The following is a 13,840-nucleotide window of genomic DNA, read 5'->3' as shown; positions in this document are numbered from 1 at the left end:
TTTTCGTGACCCTGTTCATGAATACTGTACGTATTCTGTGAGTATCTGTGAAATTCACAAAAGTACTTCTCACATTTCAGCACAAAGTCAACACATTGTGAATTTTTTCCAGTATAGTGAATTCACCGAGTTCCTGCTTAACATTTAGGAAACATTGTTTGTAATCTTACCCTACCCTTGCTAAACCCATGACCAGGTTGAATATTCACTACTGTCTATCTACAGTTGGAGACCAGAGGTCTAAGACTCTCAAAATACTTTGTATTGTGAGTTGGGAAAACTGGAACTCACCTTTGGAGATTAGTGTCTCTGTTCATTATACAACATTAGAAGAGATACAGGCGGCCCTCAGTCATGGATGTGCCGGTGCCACAAATAACCGGGCTCCTGATGCATCCATGTGGGCAGCCATCCCCCACTGCTCCTGGCCTTACCTTGTGCGGCTGGCACCACGGGGATCTTCTCTGCGGCAGTGCCGCTGCTGATGCTGCTCCTCCAGGTTGGTCTGGCATCGGGCAGCGGTGACATCATCAAGATGCACCCCCAAAGCTGGGCCTCCCGATTGGCCTGTAGGAGCGCACGATGCCGTTATCGGGAAAGGGGTGACCGGTGGGAGATTTAAAACCTGCCAGCTCCCCTCGGCTCAGCTTCTTCCTCCTTGGCCCTGAAGCAGAGCTGATTCATGCGGATGGCTTTAGTAGTGGTGCAGATAGAGCCCGGAATAGCTGTGGTCCTTCGGAACCAGGCAGCATACAAGATGCTGCAAAGATCACTTGCCTCATCCACATGGAATGCCTACATTTGCAACTACAACAAAGTGAAGGCATTTCTCATTGGGAACCGCTGGTCTGGTCACCAGGTTCCAGAGGAGCTTTTGATTAGCTAGATAGTGCACGCCAAACAGCAGGGATTGTACAGGAACACGGTTTGTTCTCACCTTGCAGCTCTCGTGTTTTTCTCGAAGCTGGAAACGGGCTGCGCGGAGCAGTATTTTGCCGTAAAAAGGGCAATGCTAGGCTGGGCCAGGGAGTCCCTGCCTTGGCATGACGCGTGGAGAGCACTGACTCACGACCTGCTGTTATGGCTTTGGTGCGTCTTGACTTTGGATGGACATTGTGCAGAATAGAACGCTCTGGATGGAGTACACTTGTCAAACTTGGGAAATGATTTGTTTCTACAAGCTCTTCAGAGGTTATTCATTGTTTGATGCATGAGCCATAGCTGTTTTGTTTGGAGGGAGCCCATCACGTGTGGGCGGAAGATTACTTCCTTGCCCTCATGTGATGGGACCTCTGTGGTGATGGCGACCGATTCCAGAAAAGCCTATTGTAACTTGAAACGCATTAAAAGGAAGCTGGGAGGTACTGGTATGGATGAGAGAGCCCGAGGGACCACCACTTGGTTTGGTCATAGATGATCAATATCGGGCCTGGGGTTCAGGGCCTTAATGGATCGATGGCTGGATATGTGTGGAAGGACTTTGGTGGGGCTTGCTATGTGGCAGCAGGGCCAAGAGCCCCCTCCGGTGTTGGCAGTCACGACGCCTATCCGGGGGCTTGGAGGGAGCAAGTCCCCGTGGATCCGCTTGGGTGGAAAGAGTCATAGTTATTGACTCCTGCATGGCAGCAGTATGTAGGAATTATTGGCAGGACCTGGCACCTAAATTAGACTCCCCCTGTTAGGGAGTCTAAGAAACTGCAGCGGCCATTTCATCCGTTATGTGTCGCGTTTTTCTTGTGTGTGTAATTGGAAGAGTCCAGTTAGGCTGGGTGGGGGTGGGGAAGAACCATGGGTATCCAGGCTACCTGGTTATTGATTTGTCATCAGCCAGAGTGAATTTATTTTTATTTATTGAATTTTATATACCGACGTTCATGTACACATATCACATCGGAATGAGGATAAATAGAGGCTTATTCAGGAGCACACTCTCAGGTCGACGCAGAAAGGTGCGTTCAGCTGAAGAATGTGCTTAATGTAGCTGTACAGTAGGCCAATACGAGCTTTTGAGCAGAGAAATAAGTAATGCCATACAGATAAGGAGGCTTATATCAGGATATTATGGGGATTTACCCAGTCTTAAACTCTTGTAGTAATCATTTATTGAGTTGTCAATCTCATACCCACAGACTCAAGATGGACTTCAAAGAGACTGAATTACTTGTCACCTGCAGAACCCATCAATTCTTCTTTCCTATTTATCAACCATTCATTGTAGGAATTTTAGCAATGTTTGCTCTTCTGTTATGAATGTGATACAGGGATTATAAAAAGGTGTGATAATCTTAAAGCCAAACTGCCTGGATCCAAAAAACAGAGTTACAAGAGTGCTTGCATTGCAGATTTTATTACCTTTAACTAGAAGAACTAAAGTCCAATGTAAGTGAGCTACCGAAGTCTACCTATTTCTTTTTTATACCATCACACATCCCTTTGGCTTTTTCATTTTGCCTCCATTATATTCAATGGAACTGTATCCACATGATGAAGAGGAGGATGAAAGAGATGCTGATACATTAAGAAAACAAAATCAGAGTCTGTTTTATATCCAGAACTTTCAATAGCTCTCAGATGGTTGATACTGTATGGGAACTGGCAAACAGATACTATATTTTGCTCCTGGGGAAATCTTAATACACGAGATCTCATCTACAGTCTTTGAGATTTCTAAACAGGTCTGGTTTTCAGGCTAATCACACAATATAAATTAGCTTTGTTCTTAGACCAAATGCTTGCAAATACATCTGATTAATATTCATGGTGGAAAAACTGAAAATTAGATTGGATTTTTGCCTTCAAGGACTGGGATTGACAATCCCATCTCAGTACATTGCTCCTAACCCCCCCAGCTTCCCCTCCCTTTTCCTATCTAACCCACCCCCTAGCCCTAACTAAATCCCCCCCTACCTTTGTTTCAAAAGTTACGCTAAGCCGGAGGACTCAGGAATGCCCCCGGCCCTGCCCCCAGACTGCCACCACACCCCCCAGACCCGCCCCTGGACCACCCCCGGGCCACCGTCCCGCCCCCGGTTCCGCCCCCGGCCCACCCATTTTTTAAAGCCCCAGGACATATGAGCGTCCCGGGGCTTGTGCGCGCCGACGAGCCTATGCAAAATACGCTCGGCGCACGCAGGGGTAGGTTTTCGGGGGTTACGTGCGTATCTTACGTGCTTAACCCTTTCAAAATCTACCCCTACATGAATAAATAAATGTGTGGTGGCTGAGTTGGAGGGAGGTAGACATTCGTTTAAAGAAGATCCCCCAGTGTTACATGCCCATCTATTCCTTAGAAAAATCAAAGATAGGCTTCAGCGTTTCATTTTCATTTCAACTTTAGCCTCTGCTTAACTCTCTTCTAGGCTGGGGAGAGCCCCCTTCACATTGCAGTCCGACACTGCCACTTGCCGGTAGTAGAGGAGATACTCAACTACTTGGTCAATGAGAAAAGCCGTCTTGAAACCACTGCATGCGTCAATAAGGCGAACAAGGTAAGTGGCTGGACACAAAAGAGGGACAACATGCAAATGTGATGGCAAGCCTGGAGCACACACTAGAAAATGTGCCTAGCAATATGCATGTCTGGAAACCTAATTAAGTACGACAAGCCATTCTTAATTCTGTCATCAGATTCCAGGGCATGCCTTACTTGGTTGCATACTGTTTTGGAACAGACCATTCGGATAGACCTCTCCACTACAAGTCAGGAGACGTTCTAAGATACGAGTTCAAGTTTTCCCTCTGCTTCTGGACTCTCTCTGTCACCATGTCCGAGTCACTGTATTTCTCTCTGCCCCATTCTTACTGATTATAACCGACTCGGGCATTCTTACCATCAGATATATGTTGTCAGGTAATCCAGCCCTGTGGTGTCTACACGCAATGCTCTGAAGGGTCAAACTGTAAAGCATGTTGGGGTTTTGTCTGGCAGAAAAAAGCTTCGTCAGACACTTTCCTGCACGTGTATTGTTTGTCATTATTTCCTGGTAGGAAGGGGAGACTCCTTTGCACTTAGCAGCTGCTGTCAGAAAAGCAATGATCCACTTGGAAGAGGAGGACTCCAAAATTGTCAGAATCCTCATGGAGTATGATGCCGACATCACATCTACAACTAAACAGGTAGGCGGATACTTTGAATACCGGTTTGTGATCATATCAGAAATATTGAAACGCAACATCACATTTTATAGGCACGACAAGGGAAGAAAAATCACAGCTGGCAGGTGAGAAATGTTGAAATTATCTCAAGTGAGTTGTGTCTTATTGGTACATGTGAAAGTCTGTGCTACCCAGCATCCATCGTTTGTAGATTTATTTAATTTTTATCATTTGTTTCATCTCGTGCCATTTTTTGTGGATGGGCAAAATTTTGGTTCGGTGTTTTGGGTCATTTGCCATTTTCTGCCATTTCATTCATTTCAGTTACCAAGTTAATTCATTTATTTCATTATGTAGTTTAATTCATTTTAATTGAAATCAGCGGGGGAAGGAGTGGAGGAGTAGCCTAGGGGTTAGAGCAGTGAGCTTCAAACCATGGTTTTAAATTCCTTTTGACCTTGGGCCGGTCACTTTACCGTCGATTGCCTCGGGTATAAGTTTACCTCTGGATGCATTAAACCATAATGTTTTTTCACGGGAGGGGGGGTCCCACTATCGTAGGGGGTGTCGCTACGATAGTGGGGGCCCCCTCCCCCGAGAAACCATCGTGGCTGTGTGGCCCGGCCGAACACCGCTGGACAAAAGAAGGCAGCGAATGGCCCTTTAAAGCGACGGTGGCTCCCAAACTCGCGGGACTGCCGTCACCTTAAAGGGCCATTGGCCCAAAATAAAAAGATGCGTACAAACAGGGAGGCAGAGCGGGGCTTAGTGCTGACCCCGGTCTCAGTCAGGGGTTGCCAGTCGAGCTGGCCCAGACTCCCCAAAAATGGTAACTAAGAAAAAAAAAAAAAAACTGCACGGGGACGGACCCAGCCCCCCTTCCCCTCTCTCCAAAGCTAAAACAGAAAAAGGGGCCCTGGCCCCCTGCTGCCATACCCCCCCCCCAAAGTAAAAAAAAGAAAAGAAAAGGGTACTGAACCCAGCCCCCCCACCCCCCGCATCCCCCCAACCTCTATCCCTGCCATAGGAGGACGGCTGTCCCTTTTTCTCGAGGAATGGGTCAAGATCACTTCGGACCGGTGGGTCCTAAGTTTCATCGAACTCAGCTATGCTTTAGAATTTGCTCGTCCTATCCGAGACCTCTTTACAGCAGTGGATTCCTGATGAAGACCGGCCCAGGGATTCGCTGCCCAGGCCGGCCCAGGAGATACCACGTGGTCTGCCGAGTGCGGCTCTGTCACGGCCGTGCTCGGCAGACCAAGTGACTAGCGCGACCGGCCCACCGGGGGAATGCCCGATCCCCCGATAGGCCAATCTGCCCCTGCCTCTTCATGGTTTCCCCCTGCGGCTCACAGGCAATGAGGTGAATCGTATATCAGATTCTCGACAGGCTGCACTCTCGGGGCCATTGTTCCCATTCCCCAGGACGAGTGGAGAGAGGGGCGCTATTCCATCTACTCTGTGGTGCCGAAGAAAGAGGGTTCCTTCTGGCCTGTCCTGGACCTCAAGGGCATAAACAAGACTCTCAAGGTGCCCCGTTTCAGGATGGAAACTCTCCGCTCAGTCATTGCGGCGGTTCGCAGTGGCTAGTTCCTTACCTCGTTGGGTCTGACGAAAGCGTACCTGCATATTGGAATCTGCAGGGAACATCAGAAGTTTCTTTGCTTTGCGGTCCTCGGCAGACATTTTCAGTTTTGCGCCCTGCCATTTGATCTGGTGGCGGCACAGCGGACTTTCACCAAGGTCATGGTGGTGGTGGCAGTGGCGCTCTGCAGGGAAGGGGTGTTGGTGCATCCCTACCTGGATGATTGGCTCATTCGAGCAAAGTCGGAGGATCTCTGCAAGCAATCGGTGCAGAAAGTCGTGCACCGATTGACATCCCTTGGCTGGATCGTCATCCATGCCACCTGGTCCCCTCGCAGACTCTGGACTTCCTCGGGGCATGCTTCGATATTCGAGCAGGCAAGGTTTTCCTTATGACCGAACGCATAGACAAACTGCAGCAGCAGGTGAGTCATCTCTAGAGTCTCCTGGAGCCCACAGCCTGGGATTATTTGCAGGTCCTTGGCTCCATGGCGTCTATTCTGGAGTTGGTCCCATGGGCCTTTGCGCATATGAGACCATTACAACAGCGCTTTTCTCCCGCTGGGATCCAATGTCGGAGGATTTCAACTTTCCTTTGCCACTCACAGACTCTGCCAGATCCAGTCTTGGCTGGTGGCTGGTTCTGAAGCATCTGACACGAGGGGTGGATCTCAAAGTCCCTCAGTGGGTCATAGTCACAACGGATGCCAGCCTCTCCGGTTGGGGAGCAGTCTGTCAATCTCAGTCAGCCCAGGGTCACTGGTCGACAATGGAGGCACAGTGGTCCATCAATCGTCTGGAGACCAGGGCCTTATGGCTGGCGTTGCAGCATTTCCTCCCACTCCTGCGCAACAGGGCTGTGAGAGTCCTTTCGGACAATGCGACAAAGGTGTCATACATCAATCGCCAGGGGGGCACCAAGAGCTGACTGGTGGCTCTCGAAGCTCAACCTCTGATGGCCTGGGCCGAAAAGCATCTAGCCCTGCTTGCAGCATCTCACATTGCGGGGGTCAACAATGTGCAGGCAGACTTTCTCAGCCGCCAAACCTTGGAGCCCGGGGAATGGGAGCTGTCCCAGCAGGCGATGTCCCTCATATCCCGCTGATGGGGATTTCCCCATCTCGACCTGATGGCAACATGGCTGAATGCCAAGGCACCATGGAGCGGAAGAAGTCGACGCGCTGGTTCTCCTGTGGCCACAAGATGCATTGCTTTGCGTGTTTCCTCCTTGGCCTCTCATAGGGAAGATTCTCCGGCGCATAGAGATTCAGCCAGGGCGGATAATTCTCATGGCCCCAGAGTGGCCCCGATGACCCTGGTTCGCAGACCTGGTCAACCTCGCGGTGGCAGGACCTCTTCGGCTGAGCCAACTTCCAAACTTACTTCGTCAGGGTCCTATATTTTTCAACCAGGCAGATCGCTTTTGTCTAGCAGCCTGGCTTTTGAAAGGAGACGCCTAAGAAAATGTGAATACTCAGATGGTGTGATCACCACATTGCTGTGGTCTCAGAAGACCTCGACTTCTATGATTTATGTTCGCATCTGGAAGGTCTTTGAATTGTGGTGTCACGATCATGGCTCTTTCCCTCGGCAGGCCTCGGTGACACAGATTCTCGCGTTCTTGCAAAGCGGCCTTAGCAAAGGACTGTCAGTGAATTCTCTACGGGTACAGGTTGCGGCACTCAGCAGTTTGAGAGGTAAACTCCTTGGGGCAAATTTGGCGGCGCATCCAGATATGGTCCGATTTCTGAGGGGAGCGTAGCATCTAAATCCTCCAGTTCGCCCGGTGTGTCCGTCTTGGAATCTGAACTTGGTCCTCAAGGTCCTCTGTGACGCTCCTTATGAGCCTTTCCAAAAGTCCACTCTGAAGGATTTGACTTTGAAAACGTTGTTTTTGGTGGTGATCAGTTCAGCTCGGAGGGTTTCTGAACCCAAGCCCTTTCGTGCAGGGAACCTTTTCTACATATCTTGGCTTCGGGGGTATCCCTAAGGACGGTGCCCTCTTTTCTGCCCAAGGTGGTCTCTGCTTTTCATATAAACCAGTCGGTGGAGCTCCCAGCTTTTCCTGACATTGATAGTACTGCGCCCCATGCCAAAGAACTCAGACGTTTGGATGTCAAGAGGACCCTGTTACACTACTTAGAGATCACTAACCCGTTCCAATTGTCGGATCATCTGTTTGTTTTGTGGAGTGGCGCTAAGAAAGGGCACATGGCGTCCAAGGCAACTATAGCCCGTTGATTGAAAAAGGCTATCACTTCTGCTTATATATGTCGTGGTTGTCCTGCTCCCGAGGGCATCAAGGCTCATTCAATTAGGTCTCAGGCCACTTCGTGGGCGGAATGTCAGTTGCTTTTTCCTCAAGAGATTTGCAGAGCAGCCACCTGGAAATCCTTGCATACTTTTGCCCAGCACTACAGGTTAGATGTTCAGTCTCTGGGTGCACTCTTTGGCGAAGGTGTCCTTCGAGCGGGACTCTCTAGGTCCCACCCACGTTAGGGAAGCTTTGGTACATCCCAGCTGTCTGGACTGATCCGGGTATGTACAGGGAAAGGAAAATTGGTTCTTACCTGCTAATTTTCGATCCTGTAGTACCACAGATCAGTCCAAACGCCCGCCTGAGATTTCAGCTCTGGAGAGCCCGCTCGATCTGCTTTCATATTCCAGTTTGGTTTCGGCAGGTACTTTGCCGACTATAGAAGGATATAGGTTTCTCCTTCATTTTTTCCACATGGTTTTTCTTTTAGGTGTACATAGTTACAGAGGTTTTTTCTTCTGGTCCATTATGACTTATTATCAGACTGTTCCATGTTCCATTTTCCTCTGCTTTGATATTTTAACACTGAAGAGACGCAGGCAGCACATAGGTTTAAGATGGGGCACTCTCGAAGTTTTTCTCTGTCTCCATCTGCTGGAAGGGAGGCAAAACCCAGCTGTCTGGACTGATCCACGGTACTACAGGAATGAAAATTAGCAGGTAAGAACCAATTTTCCTTTATCCTGCATCTTCCACAAAAGTGCCCAATCACTCTTCCATCACCTCCACCATCAAGACCCCCAATAGTGTACAATCACCCTACACCACCATCGCCATCACTGAGGCCTCCTGACAGTATCTAATCCCCTCCCTACCAGGAGAGAACCTATCTGGCAGCTTGAGATAACAACCTCCTCTCCCCACCCTTCCAACAGGTCCAGGTAATCTCTTCCATTGCCCCTTGCTGGCAGACGTGAGTAAAATGTCAGTAAAAATATGAGGTAATGCTGATCAGTGCCATTATAATGCTCAATGACAAGACAGCTGGAATCAGAACCTCTCCCCCTCTGGGTGTTTGAGGTGAGGGGAAATGGAGTTGTATGAATCTGTTGAGTGGGTTGCCTATCACCGAGGTAGGAGGAGAATTAGTGGTGGGAGGATCAGACACTTTCAGAATCAGGGGAGACTTAGTGATGGGGGAGTGCACCTGGAAAGACTCAACTCTTAGTCCCACAGCCTCCACCACCCTCTCAACATATTTCGTCACTGGCCAAGGAATGATTTTTCCATTGTGCCAACCATCCCTTTCAATGTGGGCCATTTAGTGCAGATAAGCATGTGACACAGGACATGATGACCGAACACAGCTCACAATAGCTGTGTGACCTGGAAGTGCTAAATTTAGAAGGCTGGTTATGCTAAACTTTTAAACTTAGTGTGCCTTAGTGAATCAGCCATTATATCTTGTTTAACCATCTCTCTTTCTGGACATTGTCATTCATTTCACAATTAGATTTAAGCTTATTTCATTTTAGGTGAAAACATTAAGTGGTGAATTTTAAAAGCCTTACATGCGCCAAAGCTGGGAGATAAGCACAGAAGTTGGGCTGGCACGTGCCGTGCCTTTTTATTTAAAAGGCGACACATACAGCCAGTACGTGCACAAATTTTATTTTTGGAAAAAGGGGCAGGAATTGGGCGGGAAAATGTGGGACATGAGTGTTCCGAGCCTTTAACATGAAATGTGGGCGTATTTATACGCACAGACATGTGCTGGGTTCCCCTGCCACGTCACTTTACTTCTGCTATGGATGCTGTGTAAGTCCTACAATGAAATTCTAGCCTAGTCAGCGGGGTTTTAAGGGTCAGGGCTACAGAGAAAAAGAGAGGCTAATTAACTAGGGGGGGGGGGTAGGAAGTCTTATCCTTTACCTGGGCAAACTGGGAACGAATTAAGGAAACTGGTAATTGCGTAGGCGCACGTTTCTATTAAATTCTCCCCACTTACGCGGTAGAGGCGGCATTTGCATGCACATGTACACGCGTTCAGCCTATTTTGTACCACGCATCCCTATACACGTGTATGTTATAATATGGCCGCATCACTGGATGCAAGCCGGCATACGTTCTTACATGTGCGCTTGTGCAGCTGTTTAAAAGTTACCTCACAGGGTTCTCCAAACTTTGAGCCAGATTCACGAAGGCTTTTGTTCCATTCTTTGTCTATGGGAAAACAGCTTAGTGAATCAGGCCTTTTGAGTGGCAAAATTGCAAATCGAATCTCCTTGTTTAAGGGCTCTCCTGATGAAATCATGTCCTAAAAAAAAGCATCAACCCAGCAGATGTTTCTTCAGATATTACCCTGGATCCCAAAGATAATGCTTCAGGATCAGAAGCAACTTCTTTTTGAAAAATTTGCCCCTAGATACTCTGGGAGATAGAATGATAGCCTCCTGCAGGAAAGAGAATCCAGTAAACCCCCAAAATAATCAGCAGTGGGGAATAATGCGACTGCCTTCCTTACCAGTGCTACAGTGGGTGTTTCAGGCCCTTATCCCCCATTACCGACTAGCCAAAGGTCAAATAGCTATCCATCGGGGTCAGCATTAACTAATTTTTCTACTGCATAGATGCTCCCAAAGCTCCTGGAGGTAATTGAGTCTTGTGCTTTCTTCTTTCCCTGTGGAGTATGATAGATTAAATCCAAACACCAGTCTACATCATTGGATCATTTTTAGTGGCCAATAGCAAAGCACTAGCAAGCACAGCTATCCATGATGCAAAGCCCCTGGGAACCTCAAACAACAATGCTTGAAGATGGGAAAACCATCATCAAGTCACCGTAAATCCATGCCTGGATCAACAAAGCAGCTTCAAACCTCAGAACAAGCACCCACTAAGCAAACACAACCATTGTATCACTTTGCCATATAAATTGCCATTCCAAAACTATGGGAAGACTTAAAGAAAATAAGTCCCAAAATAAAAAAATACCTCATTCTATGGATCTCGGAAAATATAAATGTTCACTGCAGCCATCTTATCTCCCCAAACTTGCACCTTTAAACTTTCGATGGCCTTCTAAAAGCATCATCACCACATTGCTGGTTTTCTTGTAAATGACTTAACTTAAAGAAACCTTTAGTCATGAATAAGTAGAGATGTATTTATCCAATCTAAAGCCTCGTTAGTCTCAAATAGATTAGGCAAATCCATTCTCGCCCAAAGCTTTATGAAAGAACAACACCCTTCAAAAACCAGCCCGGACACTCCTAGACTGGCCAAAAGGTATAGTTTGCTCTCACTTCATATAAAATTCCATTTTGCCTAGTTCCACTGATCTCTTTAGATGAGAGTATAATCTCCTTTCTGTAATGGCAGAGGCCCTCACTTGTGTGAGAGTGTTGAAACTATACTTCATCTGTGGATAAATAGACATTTTCAACCTCCCGTACCTTCTCTTACCCCATTTCGTTAGAACCAAGCCTACCACTTAAATCCATATATCTCACTTCTCCATGTTTATTTTAAAAAAAAACGTGCTCTGTAAACAGAGTGCAAGAGTTGACTCCAAGAAGAGATACGATACGTGAAAATCCTTTCCCAGCTGCCAGGCGTCGGGTAAGCAGGAAAACGTTGCTTTAATGCATTGTTTCAAAAGTGATTTAAAACACTCAAAGAGTGCAGAGGGCATGAATTTGACTGTGGAAGTCTCTGAGACTAAAACTATCATTATTGCACTTAGAGTGTGAACAATAGATCAAAGCTGTGCTTAGATGTTACTGTATATACAGTCACAGTTCATGCTGTCCATTCATATGGCCCATGCATCAACACAGTGGCAAACCCTCTAATAAGTTAAAATGTACTTTTGTATTAATCCATTTAAAATTAAGTCATATAAGGTTTCCCTACACTATGTACAGTCTACATTATATAACAGCAGTTAAAATGGATAAATGCAAGAGTACATTTCAATTAGTTTTGAAGCTTTCTAGTCTCTCGATGAGAGGGCCACATGAATGGACTGTTTGAACTGTGAATGTATTCTTTTGCTGGATGTACTATACAGTAACATATATTATAATTTGATTGGATTGCTCCTGGTCTATTGTGTTTACCACTTACAGTACAGCCTGCTGACCATTGGTAGCTGGCCAGAACCTGCTGCTTGAAATCAATGAAACCCACTGTGGATACTCATATTGGCACCTCATGGGGTCAGGCTCTGGATGGAGACCTCTGACTCACACTTCTGCTAGCAGGGTGACCTACTGAAGCCACAACTGCCATTCCACTAAAGGGCAAACCACCAACAGGGGGCAGACTTTGACACCCTGTTACATAGGCTACCTAATATGGCTGGCAGCTAAAACATATTCTTTAGTGTGGACTTTTTGTAAATGGATAGACTAGATGAGGCCATTGGTCATCATCTGATGTCATATAGTATGTCATTATTGTAATGGATTCCAAACTTGACTGAGTTTATTGAACAGAGGATGGTAACAACAGAATGGCTCTTCATACAGTTTCCATCTTCAGCACAGTAGCTGCAATGCTCCATTGAGTTTGCATTATGTTTCTGAATAGTAAGCAAAATTCATAATGGCTTCAAATCTTCTATTTTTCTGGCAACCATAGAATTCACGTTCTCTGGAGGCCCGGACTGCTGGGACTTAGGTGGCTTCGCCCTGGAAGCCCGCGGTCCCCCCGGGAGGAGCCCGTAGGGACCCAGGCCGCTGGGACTTAGGAGAGCACCTAGAGACGTGGACGATGAGATGGACCAGGATCAAGGCAGGCGGCTGAAGACGTTGAACAATGAGACGGACCAGGGTCAAGGCAGGCGGCTGAAGATGGGACCAGGGTCAAGGCAGATGGCTGAAGACGTTGAACGATGAGATGGACCAGGGTCAAGGCAGGCGGCTGAAGACGTTGAACGATGAGATGGACCGAGATCAAGGCAGGCTGGATCAGGCAGGCAGGTTCAGGCAGGCAGGGTCAGGCAAGCAGGATCAGGCAGGCAGGATCAGGCAGGCAGATCAGCAACTCTTCTCTCCGAGGAGTCGACCGCGTTGCAAGGCGAGGAGCTGGGGTCAGACACCGAGTTTAAATCTCCCTTGGCGTCTGACGTCAGTGAGGGGGCCGGCCCGGCTCTTCGCGCCAGAGGCCCTTTAAAAGGATTCCCTCTGCGCACGCGAGCCTAAGGGGCGGGGCTAGCATGGAGTTCGGCAGCGTCCTCCTTGTGGGGACACCGCGGTGTAGGCCTGAGCAGGCCCGGGGAATCCGTGGTCCCGTCGGCGTCTCCCTCGCCGGGAGGAGGTAAGGGTCCGGTCGCGCGGGTCGCGAGCGGAATCGCAACTCTACCCCCCCTCTTATGCCCCCTCCGCAGAGGGCCCGGCTTCTCAGGGTTATCTTGATGAAACTGGAGCAGCAAGGATTTATCCAGAATATTTCAAGCAGGCTCCCAGGTGTTGTCTTCGGGGCCACACCCCTCCCAAGCCAGGAGATACTCCCAACGGCGGTGGTAGAAGCGAACGTCTAGCACTTCTCGGATTCGATAGGTGGCATCGTCCGGCGTCGGAGGTGAGACAGGATCCGGGGTTGGACGATGGAATCGAGAGAGTACCACCGGTTTCAGCAAGGATATGTGGAACACGTTGTGGACACGCATTGTGGATGGGAGGCGAAGCCTGTAGGATACCAGCCCTACCCTCTCTGCCACTCGAAATGGACCACAGTACCTAGGCACCAGTTTCCGAGAGGGTGCAGGCAGATGAAGGTTCCTGGTGCTCAACCAGACCTTGGCGCTGGGTAGGAAGACTGGTGCTGGATGCCGATGTTGATCAGCCATCCTTCGTGCTGTACAAGCCGCAGTCGAGAGCTTACGTTGTATGGCTCTCC

The 13,840-nt window shown here is 48.3% G+C and overlaps 1 protein-coding gene across 1 annotated transcript in view; it reads left to right on the top strand.

Annotated features, from left to right (window-relative positions):
• The window catches only part of LOC115083407 (serine/threonine-protein phosphatase 6 regulatory ankyrin repeat subunit A-like), a 190,340-nt gene that overhangs the window by 89,233 nt on the left and 87,267 nt on the right, over positions 1-13,840 (top strand). The window contains exons 13-14 of the mRNA XM_029587212.1: positions 3,360-3,488; positions 3,988-4,116. Coding sequence (XP_029443072.1) covers positions 3,360-3,488; positions 3,988-4,116 — 258 coding nt within the window. The remainder of the gene's footprint in view (positions 1-3,359; positions 3,489-3,987; positions 4,117-13,840) is intronic.

This window comes from Rhinatrema bivittatum, chromosome 2 (genome assembly GCF_901001135.1).
Source record: "Rhinatrema bivittatum chromosome 2, aRhiBiv1.1, whole genome shotgun sequence".
Taxonomy (NCBI): Eukaryota; Metazoa; Chordata; class Amphibia; order Gymnophiona; family Rhinatrematidae; genus Rhinatrema; species Rhinatrema bivittatum.
This window is presented reverse-complemented; position numbering and strand designations above follow the sequence as displayed.